Source organism: Protopterus annectens, chromosome 1.part1, assembly GCF_019279795.1.
Source record: "Protopterus annectens isolate FY-2018-M chromosome 1.part1, PAN1.0, whole genome shotgun sequence".
Classification (NCBI taxonomy): Eukaryota; Metazoa; Chordata; order Ceratodontiformes; family Protopteridae; genus Protopterus; species Protopterus annectens.
This window is the reverse complement of record NC_056726.1, coordinates 542,151,314-542,175,975: the sequence shown is the minus strand read 5'-3', so window position 1 is coordinate 542,175,975 and position 24,662 is coordinate 542,151,314. Positions and strand designations below refer to the sequence as shown.

The 24,662-nt window shown below is 43.0% G+C and overlaps 1 protein-coding gene across 1 annotated transcript in view; it reads left to right on the top strand.

The window, feature by feature from the left end:
* FTSJ3 (FtsJ RNA 2'-O-methyltransferase 3) overlaps window positions 1–24,662 on the top strand; it is a 1,310,428-nt gene that overhangs the window by 873,934 nt on the left and 411,832 nt on the right. Inside the window, exon 6 of the mRNA XM_044076638.1 lies at window positions 12,237–12,431. Within this exon, the coding sequence (XP_043932573.1) occupies window positions 12,237–12,431 (195 nt within the window). The remainder of the gene's footprint in view (window positions 1–12,236; window positions 12,432–24,662) is intronic.

Here is a 24,662-nt window from a genome sequence, read left to right as displayed (position 1 = left end):
TCTTCTCCCAAAGGTGCTTCTAAAGATCAGACAAGACAAGCCAAGGATGATTTTAATAGCTCCAGATTGGCCTCGGCAGCACTGGTACCCATTACTGAGGAGTCTGGTAAGGAAGCCTCCATGGCCTTTACCCTTGATTCCACACCTATTGTCTCAGAGGGACGGTCATCTGCTCAATGTCAAGCTTCAAACTCTTCATCTAACAGCCTGGCATATTCTGCTTTGAAAGACAGCAGGTCTCAACTTCCTCAACAAGTTTTAAATGTGATTTTGGAAGCAAGAAGACCTAGTACAAGGAAAGTGTACGCAGAAAAATGGAAGAGATTTTTATTTTGGACTGCAGCAAAGAATTTGGAGATTTCGGAGCCTAATTTGAGTGTGGCTCTTCAATATCTTACTGAGTTATTGGACAAAGGTTTGTCTTTCTCTTCCATTAAGATTCATGCTGCAGCAATTTCAGCTCACTATGATTGTGACCCACCATTGTTTTCACATCCTTTGTTCAAGCAATTTCTTAGGGGGGCAAAGAATATAAGACCCCCACGTAGAGCTCCTACTCCTGCTTGGGATCTCAATTTTGTGTTGGAGAAACTTACTCTACAACCTTTTGAGCCTGCAGCTACTGCTGACCTGAAATACTTGTCTTGGAAGACTGCTTTTTTGTTGGCCATTACTTCTGCAAGAAGGGTTTCTGAGTTACAGGCCCTTATGGCGGTTGAGCCTTTTTGATTTTTCATAAGGATAGGGTATCATTACGCACTAATCCTTCCTTTATGCCTAAGGTGGTTTCTAGTGTGGCTTTAAACCAAACTATTCATTTGCCTACTTTTTATGCAGATCCCCAAAATAAAGGGGAAAAGATTTTGCACACTTTAGATGTACACAGGCAATTGCGTTATTATTTAAGCAGGACTAAGGATTTTAGACAGTCTCAGCAGTTGTTTGTTTCTTTTGCTTTGAGTTCGCAGGGCAAGCCTGTGTCAAAACAAACTATTTCTAGGTGGATTGGGTTTTGCATTGCATTTTGTTATTCCCATCATGGCAAAGAGATTCCAGCGGGGATTAGGCCTCATTCCACTAGGGCTACTGCCACTTCAACAGCATTTCTAAGGGGGGTGGCAACTAAGGATATTTTGGAGGCAGCTACTTGGAGTTCAGTGCATACTTTCTCTAAGCATTACCACCTTCCTCTCTACTCTAAGTCTAGGGCTGGTTTTGCCACAGCTATTTTGCAAGGCATGTTATCAGCTCCTGCTTCCTTATGATTTGCCAGCCTCCCTTACCTCTGCTTTGGGATTCTACCCAATAGTTAGGACTGCAGCAATGTGGAATGAAGAACATAGTACAGTTTTGTACCTACCATAAATGTAGATGTTCGAGGATCCACATTGCTGCAGTCCAATTTACCCTCCCTCCTTCCCTCTGTGTTTAGGGGTGGTTGTGTAGGTGAGATTATATTCTGGTACCTTTGTATATATTGTATATATTTTGGTGCAGGTATGTTTGGTGTGTTTTGGTTTTGGCCCTGTCTTTTTAGGGTCTTCTGACATCTGGGGCAAGAAAAGACTGAGGATATGACGTCGGTCATGCGCATTAGTACCCTGACGTACTGACGTCAGTCTAATGCGCCGTGACCGACGTCAGCCATATACTTTGGTATTCGGGCCGACTGGACAGCGGACTACCCAATAGTTAGGACTGCAGCAATGTGGATCCTCGAACATCTACATTTATGGTAGGTACAAAACTGTACTTTGTGTGGGCTACTACGTCTTACAACAAGGCTTGTGGAGACGAGCAAACTAAATAGTGGTGAAGGTAAAAGACTTAGGGGCAGAATGTGAGTATTACTGTTCTATATTTGGAATACTGCTAGTTTAACAAAGTTTGACTGCACATGCTGCTACTGCATGGATTTCAGTCTGACAACATTCTGTCTTTGCATATCTCTCAACTGTAGGGCCATTCACTTAATGGCCACAGGTTAGCCTGTTATTTATGGGTGTTTCCCAGGCAGATGTTGTCCTTGGCAAGTCAAAAGCATACTCTAGTGATTGCAATATGTAGTTGGTAACATCCATTTGTTTTTCTGACTTTATATCCCTCAGAAAAGATATATTACAACAAACCCTGTAACATCAGCAACTTTCTCAGTGTATAACAGCATTATTTCATGTATGGCTGTACATTTGGGCTTCTGTCCACCAATTATGTCAGGCTTTGTCCAGATATCACACAGTAGTAGGTGGATAGGTTTACTGGTCTGTTCTTATTTATTGCTGTAATTCTTGCTGAGGGGAATGGCTGGGAAGCATGTTGAAGTCTGTACATTCACGAGGTTGATGTATAGAGCATGCTCTTAGATGGCCTTGTAACATATTTTATGTGGGGGACAGTAACAAGTATTTGAAAACTAGGCTGTTACAACATGTCAGACGTATTACTGATAAGAAATATGTCAATTCTATAGCTGTACATTTGACTAAATCTCACCATGGGGACAGTAGTGGGTCTCAAGGTACTGTTTCTGAAAACGTCTGTTCCTCAGTGTGATGAAACATTCATAAAAGGACAATTGTTATGCACAGACTCAGTGTATTAATATTAACTGTGTTAAATTACAAGTGTACTTGGAGGCTGTGTATTCAGTTATGTAATTAGGTGTTAATTGCTTCTTGCGATTAAGGCATGTATTTCTGGTAATGTTTACTCCTTGAAGGCTTTGGCCAAGACATCAGAGTATAATAAACTTGTGAATTACTTGCTGGTTGTATTTTTCTTTGCTATGTTCAGACATTGTATTTGTTTTGCTAAGAGGTTGTTGTACGTCTGGCCATTGTGTATGGCCTGCCATGATTTTGTAGCAGTGTTACTGTTCACTTATTTTTTTGGACTGGGGGGGGGGCAGATGTGAGTGTCATGGCTGCTTTTGTATCCAACTGTGCATCCTGCATGTATGCACAGATATATATATATATATATATATATATATATATATATATATATATACACACACACACACACACACACACACACACACACACATGGATTAGCTCAAACTCAAAAGTGCGAAATTCAAAATCTCGCATACTGGAGATGTTGAATTAGCGCCTCTGCGGTACACACACCTTCCTCCCCACATACAAACACAAGCTCTGTCCAACGTAAAAGCAGGGGGCTAAGCACCCCATGCATCCCCCATGTGGGAGGCTGCGGCTCCCACCCCCTACTTAATTATTCTTACTCTTAAGATCGCACTACATACAAAAACACACAAAACACCACCACACAAGCTACATTCTCCTCCTACACACATCACAGTAACAAAACACACTAACACACATCACAGCCTGTACCCAAAACCCTTAACCCATAAACACGTACCTGAATCCATAACCGCAGCGAAACACCAGAAGCGGTAATTCAACATCTCTGATATGCGAGATTTTGAATTTCGCGTTTGAGTTTTCGTTCTTTTCAGGTTTCTACTTTATGGGCTTGAAATACTAAAATTCGATATTTCAGCATTTCGAGCTTCTAAAGTGAATCTATATATATATATATATATATATATATATCTATATGTATATATCTATATATATCTATCTATATATATCTATATATATATATATCTGTCTATCTATATATATATATATATATATATATATATCTATATATATATATATAAAATGCATATCGCAGTATTTATTGGTAATATGTCTATATATTGTTGTATACATATATGGATCTCCCTGCATATTTCACTCGCTCTTTATGTATGTTTCTATTCAGATATATATCTTTATAGATACCAATACTTCCTAATTGCACACTTGTCTCTTCCCTATTGTAAACTGGCTGTAAAGAAGGGTATGTTTGAGAAAACATCCTCAAACTATACAGCTGATGTGACTTGCTGGTAAATTGCATAGGCTATGGTTTGCAGGGTTCTGGGTTCAAGACCTGCAAGGTCTGTTTATTTTGTTGCTAGGCAGAACAAGGACTGTTGGATTCAGAGTGGTTAAGGCAGTTTTGAGCAGCTTTGAGCATGTTTGCGTGGATTTGTGCAACCGTAAGCGGTGCTAACGTACGGTTAAACGAATAGGCGCTTACACCATGTAGGCTTCACTTACCGGTGCGCAAGTCTGCTTAACATTTACATTTAAGCAATGCTGAAACCTGCTAAGCATAACGTAGCTCTGGTAACCAGTGATCACATTCTAGTCTGATAAAATAGCAGGGTAATGACATCTTTAATAAATGTTTTTAATTTCCTGTACATAACATGCTTCTATGTGCTGTCATTACAGTGGCAAGGAGTGAGAGTATACTGTATGGGACACCTGGGTATGCATGGGTAGTACCACAATCTTTTCTCTTTGGGTTTATTTCATACATGGATAGTATCCCAAGTTATATGCAGTCACACTTGCATGTTACACCAGCTAAAGTGCACTGGTTGACAGAAATAGATTAACATATATTATATCATTACATTAGTACTTTTAACAGTGCTTTTTCAAGTAAGAGTAGATTGCAGGGTTCTGGGTTCAAGATTTGCAAAGGCTGATTATTTTGTTTCTGGGCAGAACAATGGCTGTTGGATGCAGAGTGATTAAGGCACTTTTAAGCAGTTGTAAGTGTGTTTGCGTGGCATTAAGCAATGATAACTTCTGGTTAACTATGCTTACAGACAGCCTTAAAAGTGCTTAATCCATGTAGACATTGCTTAGTGACGCACAAACAGGCTTAATCCCGCTTACTACTGCTTAAAACCGCTTACTCCCACTTACCCCTATGCTGATTTCTTTAAAAGAAAAGAAAAAAGGGGGCACAAAAGGGAAAGTAGCTAGGTATGTGCAAGACGGGTGTAGGGAAGGTCCATAGCTGTCCATTTCTTCTACAGCAATAGCTGTTTATATATATATATACTGAATATGGAGATATATTTGGACACTCAAACCCCTGAGATGAGGGGCGAGGACAATAATATGTTGTGAAGCCAATTCGATCAGATTACATGTGTCCAGTGGACACGTGTGTGAAATGGACAGCTTTGTATGGGGTGAAAACTTTTTTGGGAACAGATTGCCCTTTTATTTTTGTTTTTTTTAAGGTGAGAGTGAGATGTTGGGAAGGATAGTAGGTATATTTGAGGAGATAGGTTGGGTAGGAAGACGGACAAGACAGCATACAGGGGTGGTATATGACATGTTGGGGGTAAACACCTTGGACTGGGAGGGGTGTTTGGTAATCGGAAGCCCACAGGCCCCTATATGGATACAGTGGGACTGAGGTCCCCACCCATGGGCAGTCACCACTGCACCTTCAGAGCCCTAAAGGTGGCTGTGCTGGGGGCTGACCAGGAGGGGCAGACTGACCCTCTGAATGCGTCACGCGGCCCTTAAGCTGACGCAGCAGATCTCCATATTCCTTGCAGAGTTCGCTCTGCACCGGACCTGGCTTTGGGTGACAGGATCCTGTCTGCTCCCCAGGGGGGCGAGTCCCATCCCCTGTGTCTGTTCCACCCAAAGGTGGTACAGGACCAGTGGACGAGGAGGTCCCGAGGTGGGTCCCAGACATGCTGGGGCCCAGTGCCATGGCCGGATGAGGCGGATCCACTGGGATCGGCCTTCCCTGATGTTCTATGGTGTTGCAGTTTTAGAACCAATGTTGGTTAGTAATGGTTAACACATTCCAGTATTCGTTATAACGGCATGCATGAGTATTGCCATTAACTCAATTGCATATCAGACTGAACACATGCATATATGGAACCACAGTGGGCATTACACTAGCATGCAGGTTACATTGATAGCAACAGCCCACCAGTGATGGTATTTGAACAGAGAACATTCATTAGAATAACTTTCAGTATTTTTAGAATAGGACACATGTCCCAACAGTAGGTTTGGTGGAAAACATACCCATTCATTTATGTGTTTAGATTATTAGTGAAGATAAGGTGGGGGGGGAAGAGATGTTAGTTAACAGATGTAGATTCTTGCAGTGGTCACAGCTTTAATGGTCATTGCTCATCTCATTACTCTGCAGGTATTATTACAACTATAGCCTTGGGTTAGGCAGTGGTATGTTTGTACGGGTCCCCTACAGAAGACCGAGAGCTCACAACACCGACACCAAAAGCCCGACATATGAAATACCGACAATGGGGAACCGGTAAGTCTCCATAGTGCGAAATGGAAATATTTCCATTCCTGCACTGTAGTGCGATCTCGGAGTTGGTATATTAAAGTTATGGGGGTGTGGGAGTGTACATAGCCCCCCAGCTAGCAGGAAAAAGGAAATGTCATTTTCCTTTTTTCTGCAGTAGCACTGTTGTCGGTATTTCATGTGTCGGGTTTTTAGTGTCGGCGATGTTGGTGTTGTGAGCTGTCGGTTTTCTGTAGGGGATCCGTTTATACACAGTATAATTACAGCCTTCTTATAGCTACTTTGAACTCTCTCTTACCTGGTAGACCTGTGGAGGGAATGTTTGTTAATACTACAGGACTGTTTCTACCCATATTCCCATAGTTAGGGTTACATATGTGCACTCAGAGTGTGTGTGTGTGTGTGTGTGTGTGTGTGTGTGTGTACGCACGCTACTGACACACTCTGCCTTGATTTCTGTCAGTCACCCTGGTTGTTGTTAGCAGGCACCTGTAGCTGTGACAGCATGATGCTTTTAAATATTTCTTGGGGGAGACCACTTGGTGTATGTACTTATCTTGCTGTCATTTGCAGCCTTGGGGTTGGACCATGGGTGTTGGACACAGTATATCTACAGCCTTCTTATAGCTATTTTACACCTCATCTTACCTGGGAGACCTGTGGAGGGAATGTTTGTTAATACTACCGGACTGTTTCTGCACATTTTCACAAAATCCCAGTTGAAATTATGCATACAGCTTACTACCACTCCTGGGATTCGAACCATGGCTGTGTCTTCTAAAAATATAACAAGTGTGTGTTTCATCACAGGGCACTATTGTGAAACTGCTGTCTCTTCCTTGAATGATTTCTGTCTCATTCTCTCTTTGTTGTACAATCTGACCTTGTATTTACAACATTACATACCTGTTCGCATAGCACAGTGTTGAAAACAGTGGTTAACACAACATTTCTATTCACATATGAGATCTTGGTGCATGACATTTGTAGTATCAGTTAATCTCGTGTGTTATAGAGGCACTGACTTTGTCAGATGAGACTTAATTGTTTAATGCTTTCAGAGCAATAGTTGCTATGCGTAACCTGTACACATTTCAAATCGTACCATACCAGAGTAAACACAACTAGTCCATGGTTTAGATTTTTATTCACAGGCAATTGCATTTTATTAATATATGACCTATATGAGACTATTACTGTAATATTCTCTGTTTTATTCAGTTTAAACCATACTTTGTTTTAATAATGTCAAGTGACATTCTTCTCCTTTATATTTATTTGGTATGTATAGTACAAGCTAGATTGTTACTGACCAGCCTCGTGACACAGCCTTTGCAAGCTACTGACATGGGCTTCTTGGTTCGCAACCCGCTCAGCTGGAGCTGTAATGAAAAGAGAGAAACATGTATGCATACCTATCCATCACATACACATGCTGGACTTTGGTAAACAGTTATTGCTATGAATACTTACACACTGCTGGGACATCACCCCCTCTGTCTTTCTTCTTGGATGCACTGTTCCAACAGCTCCCTCTTCCTCCGCTTCAAGTCGGCATAGTGGTGCTGGACCTACTCACCAGTCCTAAGGATACTAGTGGCACTGGTGAGATCACGGGTGAGACTTTCCCAGGCTTCCGCTTTGTATTGGGAGCCCTGGTACTGGTCTTGCAACAGTCTTATGTCATGTTTTTTTTACAAGGAGTCCTACCATGACTTTGGACTCCTGTATGCCCCAGTGCTGCGTCTGAAAGCACATGCCCTCTCCAACACCTGCCATACTGCCTACAGTGGGGAGCTACAACCAGGTATGAGCTGTATTCCCTCCTGTGAGGTTTAAATACGGTTGATTTCCCACCCTTTAGCTTGATTGGATGGTTATGAATATGCTGAGCTAAGCTGCGGGCAAACCTGTTTTAGCTAAGGTTGGCATTACTTAAAGGGGCAGGTTCAGCACTGCGTACCAATGGGCAAATCCACTTAGCTGGGCTACTCCTTGCTTAGCATTCATATGTACATAATGCTTACACCCAGTTAGCATATCTGTGCAATGCTTAGCATTGCTTATGTTTTATTTTATTGGACTGCCACCTGTATGGGGTTGATTCTTCATTCATTACATATTATAAATTTGTTTACCTTCCCTGACATTCCCCCAATGTGTTTTCATTACATTTATTCTTGTGTGACTATACTGTATGGGGCACCTGTGTTTATATGGGGGTTTTACTACTTTATTACACTGACACCTCATATCTGGGCCTAAAACACTACTCTGGTTGAGAAATATAAGTTACTTCCTACATAAATATACAAATAAATTAAAATTGTAATGATTACACACACAAAATGGAAATGGCTTTGGTGAGCTTGAACCGTGAATGACTACATGCAAGGCATATGCATTAACTGCTACACTATTGCACTACTGCTTATGTTAGATATCTATTGCCATTTAACTTATCGTGCCATTTCAGCTGGGCTAAGCAACAGGCACACCCGCGCAGCTACGCTTAAACTTTATTGCAGATGTGAAAAAAAAAATGTATTTGTTGCATTTTTTACTTCGTACCCTTCAGAATATCCATGCTAATGCTAAACCTGTTATTCTGTCAACTTTCTAAGTTTGTAGTGGCAATTGCCCCTTATGGCTTTGTCCAGCTTTCTTACTCTTAACAGGTTGTGAGGTTTGGGCTATATACTTCATGCCCTTCAGAAAATTCATGCTAATGATAAACCTGTTATTCTGTCAACTTTCTAAGTTTGTAGTGGCAGTTGTCCCTTATGGCTTTGTCCAAATATTTTACTCTGACGGGTTGAGAGGTGTAACGAGCGATCTCACTCTAAATTGCTGTATGGCAATTCTGGTGTGCAGGGGAAATCTGTATTGTGAGAGCACTGCTCTAGACACCGCCCCCTACACTCATATACAGAACCGTGTCCATATTACAGCATGCCTTCATGAATATGCATGGCGCACTGCCGTGCTGCATGAGAATGGTCCCTTCCATGCAGGAATAAGCTATTCCTGCATGGACGTTTACTGAATCCAGGAGAAAGTGTCTAGTTCTAGTGGTAGCTTTCTGTTGCACTCGGGGAATTCAGGTTTTCCCCTACCTGGATGACGTTTTGATCCAGGCTCTCTCTTCAGAAGTTCTCCTTCAGCATCTACACTTTATCCTCCAACTCATGTCAGGTCTGGGTTTCACTATAAACTACAAAAAAATCCCACATGGTTCCTACACAGGACCTGTTCTTCTGGTCTGCAGACTGGATACAAAGAAAATGCATGCCTTCCTCCTCCAGGAGAAAGTCATCTCTCTCTTCTAATTTTTCCAATACCTGTCCTCTGCAACACATTGCTCAGCAAGAGAGATGCTAAGACCTTTGGGTTTCATTGCAGCCACCATTCCGATACTTCCTGTACCCAGACTTCAGGTACCACTGGATTTTTTCTCATGTGAAGTCTGTGTGGTCCCAGCACTGTCATCCCTTGGAAACCCTGACCCCCCCCTCATCCTTTGTTTCAAAACGGAGATGCTTTGGTGGAAGGAACAGGGACAACTCTCCCCAGGACTTCTCTTCACACCTCCTCCTCCTTTTCAATATGTTCCCACAGATACCTCAGACAAGGTGTGTGGGGCATGAACAGAATCACGTCAGGTGTGGGACAGATGGCAAACTCAGTTCCTGAAGGACTATATCAGTCTGAAAAGCACTTCAGACCTTCACCCACCTGTGGAGTCCCGGCCTAGTCCTTGTATACATAGGCAACCCTACAGTCACGTGCTACATAGACAGGAAGGTGCCAGGTCTTATCAGTTGTGCAGGTTAGCACAAGAGGCATGGAACTTGGCTACCCAAATGGACATCACAGTCATAGCCACATACATTCCTTCTTAGGACAGTGTGCTGCCAGACTCTCTAAGCCACTCCCTGGAGGACCCCCATAAATGGATGTTAGACAGGTGTTCTAGATCATCCTTCAGTGGGGCAGTCCTAAGCTAGACCTATTTTCTTCACCAGTCATCCATCAGTTTCTCCACTTCTGCACCAGGGATCCTTGTCCCACAGCCGGAGGGACAGATTCGTTCTCCTTCCTGTGGACAGGGAAGTTCTTGTATGCCTTTCCTCCACTGCCTTCTCTTCCAAAAATTATTCTGAAGGCACAAAAGGAAGCACCCAAACTGTTTTTTACTGTCACCCTTTTGGCCGAGGTAACATTGGTTTCCCCCTGCTTTCACCTGACAGAGAAATTACAGGAAAATACCTCTGCAACCAGACCTGACCATTGACCAAAGATAAATGCATCTTCCCCCTCTCAACATGAACCTATGGATGATAGGATTTTATTTCCTCAAAGACACCTCTTTGAAGAGGTTGTTGTAATGCAAGAAGCCAGGAAACCCACTATTAGAAAATCTTACACAGGTAAATGGAATAGGTTTTCATATTGGTGCTACAAACATAGTCGGAACCCTACTGCGCAGCAATATCTTTGCAAGCTACTTCAATCAGGGTTTACCTACTCTTTTATAAAAGCTCACCTGTCAACCATCAGTGCCTGCCTGCCTTCCTCTTAACCAGCCACTTATGTCTAGAGCAGAAATCAAGCTTTTCCTCAGGGGAGTCCTACTTCTTACGATACCAAAGAAACCTATCTCTTCCCCTTGAGCTCTCAATTTTGTGCTAGAAAAACGTAATTGTCTCCCTTTCAACCAGCATCTTCAGCTTCTCTAAAATTCTGTACTTGGAAAACTATCCTTCTCTTGGCTGTCACCTTTGCTAGGAGAGTTTTTGAGTAACAAGCTCTCATGGCCATTCTCCGGCTTTTTTATTTTTCACAAGGTCAGGGTGATTCTCTGGTAATCCATCCTTCATGCCTAAGGAAGTGAACAAGCAGTCCCTCAATCAGGCTATTCACCTCCCACTTTCTTTCCCATTCCCCAAAATAGGGGGGGGGGGGAAGAATCTTACATTCTGTGGACATTCACAAGCAACTGAGATTTTTGTGCAGACCAAAACTGTAAATCCATCAGGAAGACTGACCAGCTGTTTGTATCTTTTATGAGCACTAAGTTGGACCAGCCTGTCTCCAATAAAGCTATTGCTCCTTCTATCTCTAAGGGTGTCTCTTCCTGCTACTCGCAGTATGGTAAGCCATTGCCTTTCTGCCTGAAAGCTCATTCAGGTAAAGTAGGGGCTTCCTCATGAGCTTTTCACAAGGGAATAAACACCAGGTCTATCTTGGAAAGTGCCACTTGATCCTCTGTACACACCTTTACTAAACGCAACAAAATTGATACTTTCTGCAGATCCGGGACCTTTGCTATGTCATTCCTGTCCACACTGCTAGACATATTTTCTTCTCAGTAGCCGTCCACCTCCTTCAGCTATGGGAATCACCCATATGTCAGGATTACTCCAACAGTGATTTTAGTCAGAGCATATTACATTTGTTTAAGAACTTACCATAACAGTAGAGGGTCTTACTGATCACTGTCACAGTATTCCATCCCATCCACTTTTTTCAACCATACTTCAGGCTTTAACCTGTGCTATGCTACATGGGAACAGGGGAGTTTACTTATCTATTCGAACTACACCCCTTCAAAATGACCAGTCTCCCTCTCTCCATAGTCTTCAGGCCACTGGCTTAGAGAGTTTCTGAGGATCTGTACTCATGCATCTATTTATGTACCCCTACACTTATGAGCTAAGGTCATACATCAGACATATGACCTCTGGAAGGTAAAGCTTTGGTACCCCTGCGAGACTTCAGTGATGTCAACTCGTAGGTCAAGAATACTGAAACAGTTATCAGTAGGACTTCTACTGTTATAAGTTCTTACACAAGTGTACTGTCTCTCTGAGGGTTGTTTTCAGGGCTTATTACTTTTTTAGTGCTTCACTTAAGCTTCATTTTAGCCACTATTGAACATTTTCAGTGTTCTAAAGACTTTATTGCAGTAATTACCTAGGTATTTTAAACATTTCTGCTGGTATTTGATAGTTATCTTCTGCCCTTTGCTGACATTGTATGCTGTTATTTTTGTCCTGCAGCTCACCTCACTCTGATGGCTCTGAAATTGGCTTGTGAATTCTTGACAAAAGGTGGATGGTTTGTTACTAAGGTCTTCAGATCTAAGGATTATCAGCCACTTCTCTGGATCTTTCAGCAATTCTTTAAGAAAGTGCAGGTCACAAAGCCACAAGCCTCCAGGAATGAGTCTGCTGAAATATTTGTTGTTTGTCAAGGTAAGTGAGCACACATATAGAATCTTTTAATTTATTGTTCTGACATGTGGCCACCAGATTACAAACAAACTTCATAAAGTAGTAAGATTTTAACAAAGACTTGGGAAGGCGTTCATTAGAATTGTGAGGCTGTGGTTGCTTAGTGCACACTAATATTGAGGTACACAGTGTATGGAAGTTTATTAGCTTGAAAAAAAATAAGTTCATAGGTTTAGGGATTACAGGAAGTAAGGGTAGATTAGATGAACTTCTGGATTGTTTTGTCATTGTGCCTTGCCTGTGTGACTTACTGTGTGGTTAAAAGAAATTCAATGTTTTTGTCCTTGCCGTAGAAGAATTGTGTATTTTGTAGCTGCTGTCAAGAAGCAGGGTGGAGAGACAAATGCCTTAACATTCTGATTGCCTTTTCCCTACCTTGTTGAGTGTTTTACCATATATTTCTGTAGGACATTTCATTATCCACAACCCTCTCAAAAAAAAAAAAAAGTACTTTTGTAGCTTCAGGAATTGCTGAGTTCATACAATCTGCTGCCTTTGTCCTTGTCTTCCTTGTCTGTCCTCCTTGTTCATTGCAACCCCTTTACATCTCTCTGACATGCTGTTGTATGCACATTTGTATCCTCCCCAATCTCTTCTTGTGTCAGTGAAATGAAATTTAGCCTCTGGTCTTAACTCCTTTGTCTCCATCCCAAAGACCTTTCTTGGTAGCCTTCTTCTGGAATACTTCCAGCTCTCTCCTACCGTTTTCCATATGTGGCCTCCAGAACTGCATGCAGTACTCAAGCTGTGGTCAGACTAAGGCATTGTATTGTGGAAGTATTGGCTCCTTGCTTCTGGAATTTATCTCCATGAGGATACAACCCAGCATTCTATCTGCTGCTCTCAGTCTGCTTCTGCCAGTCCATTTTAGGTGTGATTAGTACCAGCAGATGCTTTACATCAGGGGAGTCGGATATGTGGCCTGCCATACTCATACATGCGGCCCGCGACACACCCACTCCTCCAGTCCCAGAGTCTGACTGCCCTCCTGTATACAGCAGGGCCACCAGCCAAGCAACCTTACATGAAACCACAACTCTTCACACACTCATCCTGTCAACATTTCAGGACATCAGCCTGAATACATGTATGCATTTGCTCACTCACACAGTCTCTTCAGCATTCATACATGCATTCACTCACTCTGATTGCACACTGTTAAGCATTTGTACACACTCACTCTGATCGCTCGCTTGCCCGCTCTGCTCGCCCGCCCGCCCGCTCTGATCGCCCGCCCGCTCTGATCGCCCGCCCGCTCTGATCGCCCGCCCGCTCTGATCGCTCGCTCTGATTGCTCGCCAGCTCTGATTGCTCGCTCGCCCGCTCTGATTGCTCACCCGCTCTGATTGCTCACCCGCTCTGCTCACCCGCCCGCTCCGATCGCTTGCTCACTCTGATTGCTCACTAGCTCACTCACTTCGATCGCTCACTAGCTCACTCACTTCGATCGCTCACCCACACAGTCTTTTCATTGCCATCACGATCCCAAACATACCTCTCACCTGTCCTGAAGCCGGAGAAACTAAATGGCAACTGAGACTAAATGCTTGTTGCAAGTCAGGTTTAAATGATTATTGCTCACTAGCTCCCTTTTTGAAGCAAAGGGGAGCAGAGGTTTAATTTTAAGTGTACTGTGAAAACACTCCTCTAACTGCAACAAACAGATCGACTATGTTTTGAATTTTTAAGTTTATTTTTTAAGTATGTTTTATATTATTATGTTCATTATTAGTACTATTACTTATATTTTTATCTTGAATGTACTTATAGTTTCATAGGTGTGTACTAGGCTGATGGCCCTGGAGCCTTTAGAAGCCTACCCATAGGATTACCCTGGCATTATGCCACCCGACCTTAGTTCCCGGTGTCTTTGCCGAGCACAGCTACTAGAGTGATCCTCGAGGTGAATTTTCTATTTCCCATCCACTCATCAAGATTTCTTTTGAAGACGCCGGTGAGACGCTCCGCTAGACATGTATGGGAAGTCTATTCCATAGCATGGGCAGTCTCTGGGTTATGAACCTGTCCCTCCAGCTTGTTCTGTTGATTGTGGTAATGAGGTTGAGGTCTCTGGAGCGTGTAGTGTGGAGCGATTGGGATTTCTTTACATGTAGCATTTCTAACAGAGCCGGGACAGACATGGCTTTGTAAGTCAAGCAGAGATCGCCTCTAAGTAGGCGACATGAGACCGAGAATAGTTGGAGTTTTTGGAATCTATCCATATATGAAAAGTGTTTAAGGCCTAGGATCCTCTTTGTGAGGTACTTTTGCTGCCTCTCCAGTTGTTGCAGGTGTCCAATGAGTTACTTGCCAAATGGGACATTGTACTCAATTACTGGCCTAATGAGGGAAGAGTAGAGGGAGACGATGACCTCTTTCTTCCTGGATGCAAAACCCTTAAGTAATGAGATGTGCCACAGTGGTAGTCAAAAGAGAGGTTGCTGTCAACCTGTGTTCTCAGATCTCTTATGATGCCTTTTGTGTTCAGTGGACTGCCATCGATATTGTAATTCATGGGAACCGTGTTTTTTTCAAAGGGGATGATGGCACATTTTCTGGCATTGAGCTTAAGGCCATGGTTCTGACACCAGTCGTTGGTCTCAGTGAGGCCTTTCTGTAGGATGTCAACATCACTTGGGGAGTTAGTTATGGCTCCCAACTTGCAATCGTCTGCAGACTGTGTCAGCCAGAGTCCGTTCGTGTTGGCCTGGACTTCAGAGAAGTAGATACCAAACAGGAGAAGACTCAGGACCGAACCCTGTGGGACTCCACTCATGACTGGTAGACAGTCTGACTTGGAGTCGGCTACTTTCACACTGTGGGTTCTATCTGTGAGCCAGTTTGCAACCCACCTAGTGATATAGGGATTGATGCCTAGCTTAGTGAGTTTTTCTATGATTCCTGAGTGGGGAATGGTATCAAAGGTCTTCACCAGATTAAGGTAGGCTGTATGAACCACCTTGCCTTCATCCACAGCTCTGGTGACTGACCCAAATTAGTTGACCAAGTTGAGTGGGCATGATCTACCCTTCACAAAACCAAACTGTGTGGGATCCAGAGTTTGGAGATTCCCTATATCCTTGTTTATTAGGTCCATGATGATGTGTTCCACAGCTTTGCATATCAGACTTGTCAGGCTAATGGGGCGATAGTTCCCAGGGTCTGTAGTCGCTCCTCCTTTGTGGAGAAGGATGACTGTAGCAGTGCGCCATTCGGTAGGGACAAAGCCTGAGGTGAGGCTGTGATTGAACAAGGGACACAAGTGAGGTACCAGTTCACTTTGTAGTTCATGTAGAACGCAGCCAGGGATATTGTCAGGTCCCATAGAAGCTGTATTCTTGGCCTTGGACAGTGCTGTTTTAACCTGTGCAGCAGTAATACTGGGTGCCTGGCAATCTACTGGTATTGTGACTGGTCCTGGGGGGGGGGGGGTAAAGTTGGCACTGAATCTGTCAGCCAGTATATTGGTAATATCTGTTGGCTCGGCATAGGAGCTGCCATTGTGCAACAGCTCCGAGCAAATATGGGTATTGCCATGGAGATTCTGTACATAACTATAGAAGGCCTTGTGGTTGTCTTTACTATCTGCTGCAATTCTGATGAGGGATCTCAATTTTTTGTTGAGGCTGATAAGGGAGTTTTTCCAGTCTTGGAACTTCACCTTATTTTGCATTAGTTTCCTCCTGTTGTAGAGTTTATTTATGGCAGGGGGCCACCAGATTGGCTTCCTTTGTTTGGAGGAGCGTCTTGGTTCTATTGGGTATGGCGAGATCCATGCATTTGTTTACGTGTTCATACAGGGCATTAGTGTATGATTTGGCGGTCATGCAGCTGTTCTCCAATTGCATGGGTACCGTGAAGTTAGCCACCTCTGTTTTTAGGAGCCCAAAGTTCATGGTGGTTACCTTTGCAGGGGGAGGGGTGGATTTCCAAGGTGATGAGTTTGTGGTCGGATCTAACCAGGGAGGCGTTGACTATTGGTATAAAGGCAACGGTCACCCATGTTATTAATGGCCAGGTGAAGGATGTTGCTACCTCTAGTGGGGCTAAGAATGCGCTGGCCAGGGCATTGGAATTAATGAATTCCAGGAAACGCTGGGCAAATGTATTGGTACATGAGTAGTTTTCCCAGTTAATGGAGAGATAGTTGTATATTATTGTGGTTTACAGCATGTTATTGTATACATTACATATTCAAGGGAAGTATGCCTTTAAGTTTAGTCAGGGTAATTTCATTGATGCAAGCAAAATCATGAATAGTTGCTTAAGTAATTAGAGTATATAAAGGAAGTTGCATCATAATTGAGTGATAGATGAAGCCAATTCATGTTTCTTGGCGAAAGAGCTTAGTTGACAGTGTTTAATGTTAAATAAACTAGTGTTTCACGCAAATACTGCCTTGGTGGCTCACTTTTTTATTTTTATTACTGTTTACAAGTTTTTGAGCCATTTGGCTTGTTTTTGTTATATTTTAGGTAATACTATGCCTTCACTGCCCTGCTGCTGCGTTCATAAAGGTAAATGAATAGTATCGTTTGGCTTGTTTTAGTATCAGAAGTACAGCACCTATATACCAATAATGTGCAGTGCATTTTTTCTGGCTCCATTATTCTGCAGCATAGTTATCTTTCCTTGATTTTCCATTAGCATTTTCTGCCTCATATTTTGGTCTGTTCTTCATAAAATGTGTAGTTTTCTCACAAGTCATTGAGATTTGCAGTCAATCCTGTTGGGGGGGGGGGGTAAAAAAGCCCATGACAGGCATTGAACACAGCAAATCAGTGTCCCCAAAGTCATTGAGATGGGATAGTCGGAAGACATTCCAGAAATTGAAATGTGGGCTTGTTTTAAAAAAATAAGCAGGTACTTGTAGTCAGTGGCCAGTCCTGTGCTTCTCATTGAATTGCAGCAGGTTTTGGTTATTGTTTTGGGTACCTGCCACTGAGCAATCTGTCTTTCAGTGATAGTCTTGCTTTGTCAGTTGGCGTGTTAGATTGAATATATATATGCATATGTATAAAAATACTTTGAATACCTTCATGTTTTCAAAGAAAAGAACACTTAATGAAGAACATCATGTGGTGCAGGAAAAGTGGAAAACCTTGTACTTTTTTGCTGAAGTTAATGTAAAACCAGCTTGTTTGATTTGTAAGCAAAACATAGCTGTGGCGATGGAATATAACATTTGCAGGCATTCACACTTTGAAGTATGATGAATGTAGTGGAAGATGTATGAAGAAAAAGTTAAGGAGTTAGAACAGTCACTCATAAAGCAGCCATTACTTTTTAAACATATTCATCAAGCTAGTGATGCTGTAGTTCGGGCAAGAAATAGCTGTGTCATCAAAGCCTTTTTTGGAGGAGGACTTTATAAAGAAATATATGTTTGTGGCTGCGGAGGAGATTTGCCCTGAAAAACGTCAAGCAATTGTAAACATAAGCCTTTCAAGAAATACTGTTACAGGTACAATTATCAGTCAACTCAAAGAAAAAGTTGCTAAATGTGTAGCATTTTCTGTAGCAACTGATGAAAGTACAGATGTATGTGATACAACACAACTTGCAGTTATATACATGGTGTAGATGACAAAATGCAGGTAACTGAAGAATTTGTGGAATCGGTCCCAATGAAGGGAACAAGAATGGGGGATGATGTATTTGTGAGTTTGGTAGGTGCACTAGATAAGAGATGTAGACTGGACAAAAACTGTGAGTTTGGCTAAAGATGGAGCACCTCATGTGGCGTGGCAACAGAGTTAAAGGAAAAACTACTAGCTATGACCTCAGACCATCAAATTCACAGTGTCCATTGCATAATTCACAGAGAATTGCTTGTAATAAAATATTAAAGATGGATCATGTCATGGATGTTACTAAGGTAGTGGACGTCATACATATGTGAGGTCTGAACTACAGACAGTTCAACAGCTTATTGGAGGAAATTCACACTCAGTCTGCCATATCACACTGATGTTTGTTGGTTAAGCCAAGGAGTTGTGCTGATGCACTTTAATGAATTAAGAGGTAAAATGCAGAGGCTTAGGCATGAGAAAGGAAGGGATGTGTAGGAACTGAAAGACAATGAATGGGTTCAAGATCTAGCTTTCATGGTAGATATAACAGAACACTTGCATTACCTGAATACAAGGCTGCAAGGTCGCAATAAATTGGTGATAGAAATGATTCTATTCATGCCTTTGAGTTGAAGCTTAAACTTTTTAAATGCCAACTAGCAGCAAGTAATACTGCACACTTTCTAACTCTGAAGTCCCTGCAAGATGCCCCTGAGTTTCATAGTGATATCAACACCGAGAAGTACTGCATCAAGACTTCCAAGTTAGTGAGTTGCGAGAAAGATTTGCAGACTTTAAAAACCTTGAAGGATTTTTCTGTTTTCTGCAACCCTTTCTCTGCTACTGCTGACAAGGTACCAGAACAGTTTCAGTTAGACCTAATTGAGCTACAGTGTAATTCAGAGTTGAAGGATAAGTTTTCAGGTGTTGATTTTGGCACATTTTATCAGTATGTTGGGCCAACATATCCCCAAATTAAATGTTTGGCCTCAAAGATTGTCAGTATTTGGCAGTACCCATGTCTGTGAGCACCTCTTTTCTGTGATGAACTTGAATAAGTCTCGCCTCAGGTCTCAACTTACTGATGAACATCTCAACTCAACACTGAAGGTACTCCCTGCTCAATCCTTAGTGTCAAACATTGATGCACTTGTGCAGGCCAAGAGATGCCACGTTTCTGGGAGCAGTAGTACCAGGAATGAAAGTAAATAGCTTGATTTTTCTTGGCTAAATTGACCTTTCTTTATTATTATTATTATTATTATCAATCATCATCATCGTTATTACATTACTCCCGTATTAAGTGGTCTCGATCTGATGATTAATTGGCCCGCGTACTGTATATTCTGATGAAATGTGGCCTGCTTGGGTAAATGAGTTTGACAGCCCTTCTTTACATGCTCTTTTGCTGTCAATTTCACTCCCTAAGCTGATTCTTTACATCATGTTTGTGCGACGTAAATGGAAGTACATTGTGTTTGAACTGAACCTCAGATGTCCTTTTCTTCCATTTTTCAGCCTTTCCAAATCCTTCATTAGGCTCTTCTTTCCTTTCCTGTGCTGCTTCACTTTTCTTTGTATCATCAGTAAAGAGGATAAGCATGTTCTCCATTAGATATATCTGGTAAAAAAGCAGACTGAAGATAACTGGATGCAGGTCATACTCCTTCATGCCCCATTAGTCATTTTCTTAGTTTCTGACATTGTCCCTCTTAGCACAAGGCTCCTGTGTCTTACCACTCATATATGCAGCTCTCCAGTTCCTCAGTTTAGGTCCTGCTGTCCATACTCTTCAGTTTTCCCATCATCCTTTTGAAAATGTTTACAGTTTTTGCCTTTGTTATAGGGAAGATATGTTGTAATTGAACCACAGTGTGATTGTTTTGTTCTTGACATAATTTAGTTTATTTTTCTTTTTTTTCTTATTTAATTTGGTATAATTCTGACTGTTTCTTCAATATTTGGAAGGCTTGTATGTTATGAAATTGCACTTTATTCATCTGCTTTTACTGTATTTGTGTTTCTTCCTACTTTATTATTAGTGGCATTGACTACAACTCTTATCTGAGATATATAACAATAAGTATCCTTTTCTGTGCATTTAAAGTGTGTTTTTTATTGTATCTGCTTTATTTTCTGAAAAACAAACAAAAATACTTGTTTCCTGCCTTTCTAAGCTAATATAGTCCAGTTTTCAGGTTAGTGCTGAATTCAGGGCTGTATTACAAATCTCTGTGTTTGCCCATACCTTACTTGGATAGAAGGAAGTTTCTCTGTTCACCTGTGAGAGTGGAGAGCATGAGCAGCCTTTCTGTCCCTGGAGGAGTGGTTTCAGCCCAGAAATGTACTAGTTTATTGGCCATTTTGGGCTAATTTCTATCTCTTTCATTTCCTTCCTATAAAAATAGCATTTGCGCAGTTTTGCATGCTGGGCAGTGCTGGTTAACTAGGGTACAACTATTCCCAGCTCCACAAAGTCTCCCCTTCAATTTTTCCCTTGAAACTAGACAAACTTTCAACTTAAGCACTCAAACCATTCATTTCTCAGCCTGGCACTTGCTCAAAACTCATAGCAAGCATTAATAAACCCTAGCACTAGACCCCCCCCCCATACTGTACAGAAGGACAAGGCTCTCTATTCGATCTTACCAGCCAGTCCGTAAAACAGTTTACTGTACCTATCCAGGCATGTCCAAAGGGCAGTTTTAGGTGTACTCTCCAGTCCAGCTGGTGAATCTGGGCATTTTGAAGCAATGGTACAACTGCCTCATGTACACAGACAACCTCTCTTCCTACCACCAAACACTAATACATGCGAGAGATGCAATTATACAGCCAAACTGGAGGCTAAGCTCTCTCAACCCAAGACTGGATCAGACAGTCAAGAGGAGAAGGGAAATACTTGCATCACACCACCAGTCTCACATAGACCCATTAAACCAGCACCGGCAAAAAACACACATAAATACACAAAAACATACTCAGAGGCTCTAAATAAAAATCTGCAAAAGCAACAGAGACCTGCAAAGCAGACATCCAAGCAACCTCCACCCCCCAACACAAACCATGAAACACATCGTTCACAAAACCAGTGTGCCACGCAATCACAGCCCTTAAGGCAAAATAACATACCCAACACACTAGTAATAGGTGACTCTATAGTTAGGGACACTGACATCCCACTCACTAGGCTGAACAAGGAGAAGGTTACTGTTAGCTGCCTGTCAGGTGCCGGGATCCGCCACATAACACAAGCACTCAGGTCACTCCAGAACAAGTACAAATACGACTCTGTCATTGTCCATGTTGATGTGAATCACCTGAGCCGTACCTCCCTAAACTACATGAAAAGAGACGTGGAAGAGCTCTCTGATCAAGTAGCCCAGGCCGGTATGACCCTGACCCTGAGTAGCATCCTGCCCTCATCAAGCATGATACCACGGTATAAAGAAAGAATGATCAGTTTCAACAATTGGCTAAGTTTCTGGTGTCATTCAAAGGGGATCCAGTGTCTGCCCACCTGGGATGACATGCTCGACAAGCCACGCTGTTTCACTAGAGACGGCTTGCACCTGTCACCCTTAGGCTTTCGAATACTTGCCAAGGCTCTTGCCCCCCCATAGTGCCTTTTTTAGTCAAGGCTGAAAAGACAAACCACCACCGTAAATAGCACAAGTAACAAAAAACTGAGGGCAATGCTACTCAATGCCAGAGGTCTAAACCTCAAAATGCATGCACTCGAGGCACTCCTCAGTATGGAGAAAATCGATATATGTGCAGTAACAGAAACCTGGTTTAAGGCTCCAGAGAGCACTCCAGCACTACCAGGCTACAACTCATACCATACAATGTTATGTAGTCCTGTCTTGCCTCCATTATTACGTGTGGGTTCGGAGCCGATCCTCTGCTCCAACTCTGCCGCTTTTAGAAAGCCTGAAAACTTCTTATTGGCTCGCGGCTAGGAGGTATCCCATGGTGCATGAGCACACTCCCCAGATCTCGTTTGCCACGTCTTCAGTCGGAAGCTTTCTTGGTTGGCCGTGGCTAAGTGCTACCATTTTTATTACTATTACTTTCTTTTCAGGAATTTATTGCTTATAGAGAGTTTTCTATCATAGCTTATTACTGACTGTCATTTTTTTGTGACTTCAACCGGATTTGACTTGGTTATCGTATATTGTATTTTCTGGGCCTATTGCTTGTTTGCGTGTGCTATCCCGTGAGTGTGTGTGTTTTTGTTTTTTGCTAGACCGTTTAAGTTAGAGGTTCTAGTTTCATCCCTATTTTGTTCTTCACACTAGGTCCGTTTAAGTTAGAGGACCTAGCTCCTCTCTTTGTGTGTGTGTGTGTGTGTGTGTGTGTGTGTGTGTGTGTGTGTGTGTGTGTGTGTGTGTGTTGGCCTTCCTTTGCTATCAATATGTCTAAGGAATCTAAGGAACAAAAACCATCAGGCTTTAAGAAGTGCATTGTGTTCACAAAAAATGTCCGTCACTGATGGACATAGCGTTTGTGTATATTGCTTAGGGGCCATACATCTGCAAGAAACCTGCCTTCTCTGCCATTCTTTTAGCCCTAGAGTCCTCCAGGAATGGAGGAATAAACTTATTTTAAAAGGTCTGCTGAAACCTTCCTTCGAAGAAGACCTAGCCAGTTCTTCATCCTCTCCTAAGTAGCAGTCTTCTAGGAAGGATAAGGGCAAAACGTCTAAACGGCCCTCTCCGACTCCGTCTGCCTCTGAACCACCACAGAGGTTACAAAAAGCGGAGTTGGTATCTTTCTCTTCGGCTCCACAGTCTACGGGGCCAATTGAGATTTTGGACATAGACCCTGCAGTATCGGTAGCAAGTGTTTTGGTGCCGATCACTAGCAGCCCTCTTCGGAGCCGGTCAACAGATATTTCACCGGTCAACCCTAATCTTAAATAGCAGATATTACAGAGAACAAGGTCACCCATGCTGTCCTCCAGGAGTCTGTCTGAAGAAGACATCAAGAGAGTGGTGCTCAGACTACTCAAGTGGTCGGCCTTGCCAAAATTTTAATCTGCTCTCACCCACTCTGTCTCGGAGCTGACTCCTTCTACCTGTCCTGCTTTCATTCCTCCTCCAACCCAGATTGGGCCTTCGGAGCCGATATTGCTGGTACCAACTATGGTTGAGTCTTCGGTTCCAGCACCTCGTGTGGTTGTCTCAGAGCCGAGTTCCGCTCTGCACTCTCGGCGCCGTCTGAAGTGTCTAGGGTCCGAAGCTTCTCGGTCGGCCCCGATGGGGATACTTGGAACTGAACTTCTTAGGTGCCGAGACTCCCTCTTGGTACATTGGCCCGAGTGAGCTCGGACCCTACATCGTTCTCTGAGCCGATCCTTCTGGAGCCGTCGACACCTCCTGTTTTTTTCGGAACAGAGGCGTATTTCGGAGCCGGAGGAATCAGTGTTCATGAAAATGAGGAGCATGCTGGATAGCTCATCCCCCCCACTTAGAAGTACCGGTGCTATACTCCCTCAAGCACTGACTACAGTCTCAGCATCTTCTCTTCCCCCGGATGGCAGAGACCCACAGCCTCAGGACCCCCACTTGGGTGGCCCCCAATTGTCTGAGGCCTCTCCAGAGAACCTCACTGAGGAGCCCCCTCGGAAGAGTTCATGTAAGAGGAAGAGTTCATGTAAGAGGAAGCATGTAGACTCCCCTGATGAGTCTCTCACATCTGACACTGACTTCGATGAGTCGGTGGGGTCCCCTAAGTCATCCTCTGAAGATGTCTCCTTTGCAGACATCTTGGAGATCCTCAGGCAGAGAGGCGGCTGACCCACTGTTACCCCGTCTAATGAGGAGTCAGTGTACATGAAGGCTTTCAGGTCTCAACCCTCAGCTTCATGGGTGTCTCCTCCATTTGACGAATTACTGGATCTTGAGTCAGAAAGCACAGCAGACTCCTGATGCCGTAGAACCGGTCCCCAGGAGGCCGAACAAGTTTCTTTCTGCCCCTAAAGACAAAGAATTTTTATCCAAGGGCTTACCTGTAGATGCCATGGTGGTGGCGGAGGCCACTAAGAAGGAGCTAGCAGAGGCGACTTCCATCCACCCAATAAGGAGTCCCGAACGATGGATAGATACGGGATGCGTATCTTCTCTTCAGCAGTCTTTACACTCTGATCGCTGAATTATCTATCACACTTCACAAGACTTCAGAGAGATCTCCTGAAGGAGTTAGGAGTACTCTTCAAGGTATCTCTACTTGGAGTCCCATCTACAGTATCTACTCAGTTGGCTACCTTAACATCTATTTTTAACTCCTCCATGAGGCTGATCTCATATGCAGCTGATGGTGCAGTAGGGTGGTGGGTTCAGGAGTCTCCTTAAGGAGACACTACTGGATGTGTCTATGCAATTTTGCTGAACCTTTCAAGTCTACGTTCACCAGTGCTCCCGTTGACGGATCCTCTCTTTTTGGACCCAAGTTGAAAGATACCCTCACCAGGTGTGAACAGGAAGGAAAGACTCTCTCTGCCGTGGGAGTCCATTTTAACGTCTCTTCTAGACCTTAATGTAAAGGTCAGAAGAGTGGTAAAATGTGGTTCAAGAAATTAGAGATCTTTCCAGGATACACAGGGTGATTCCTCCTT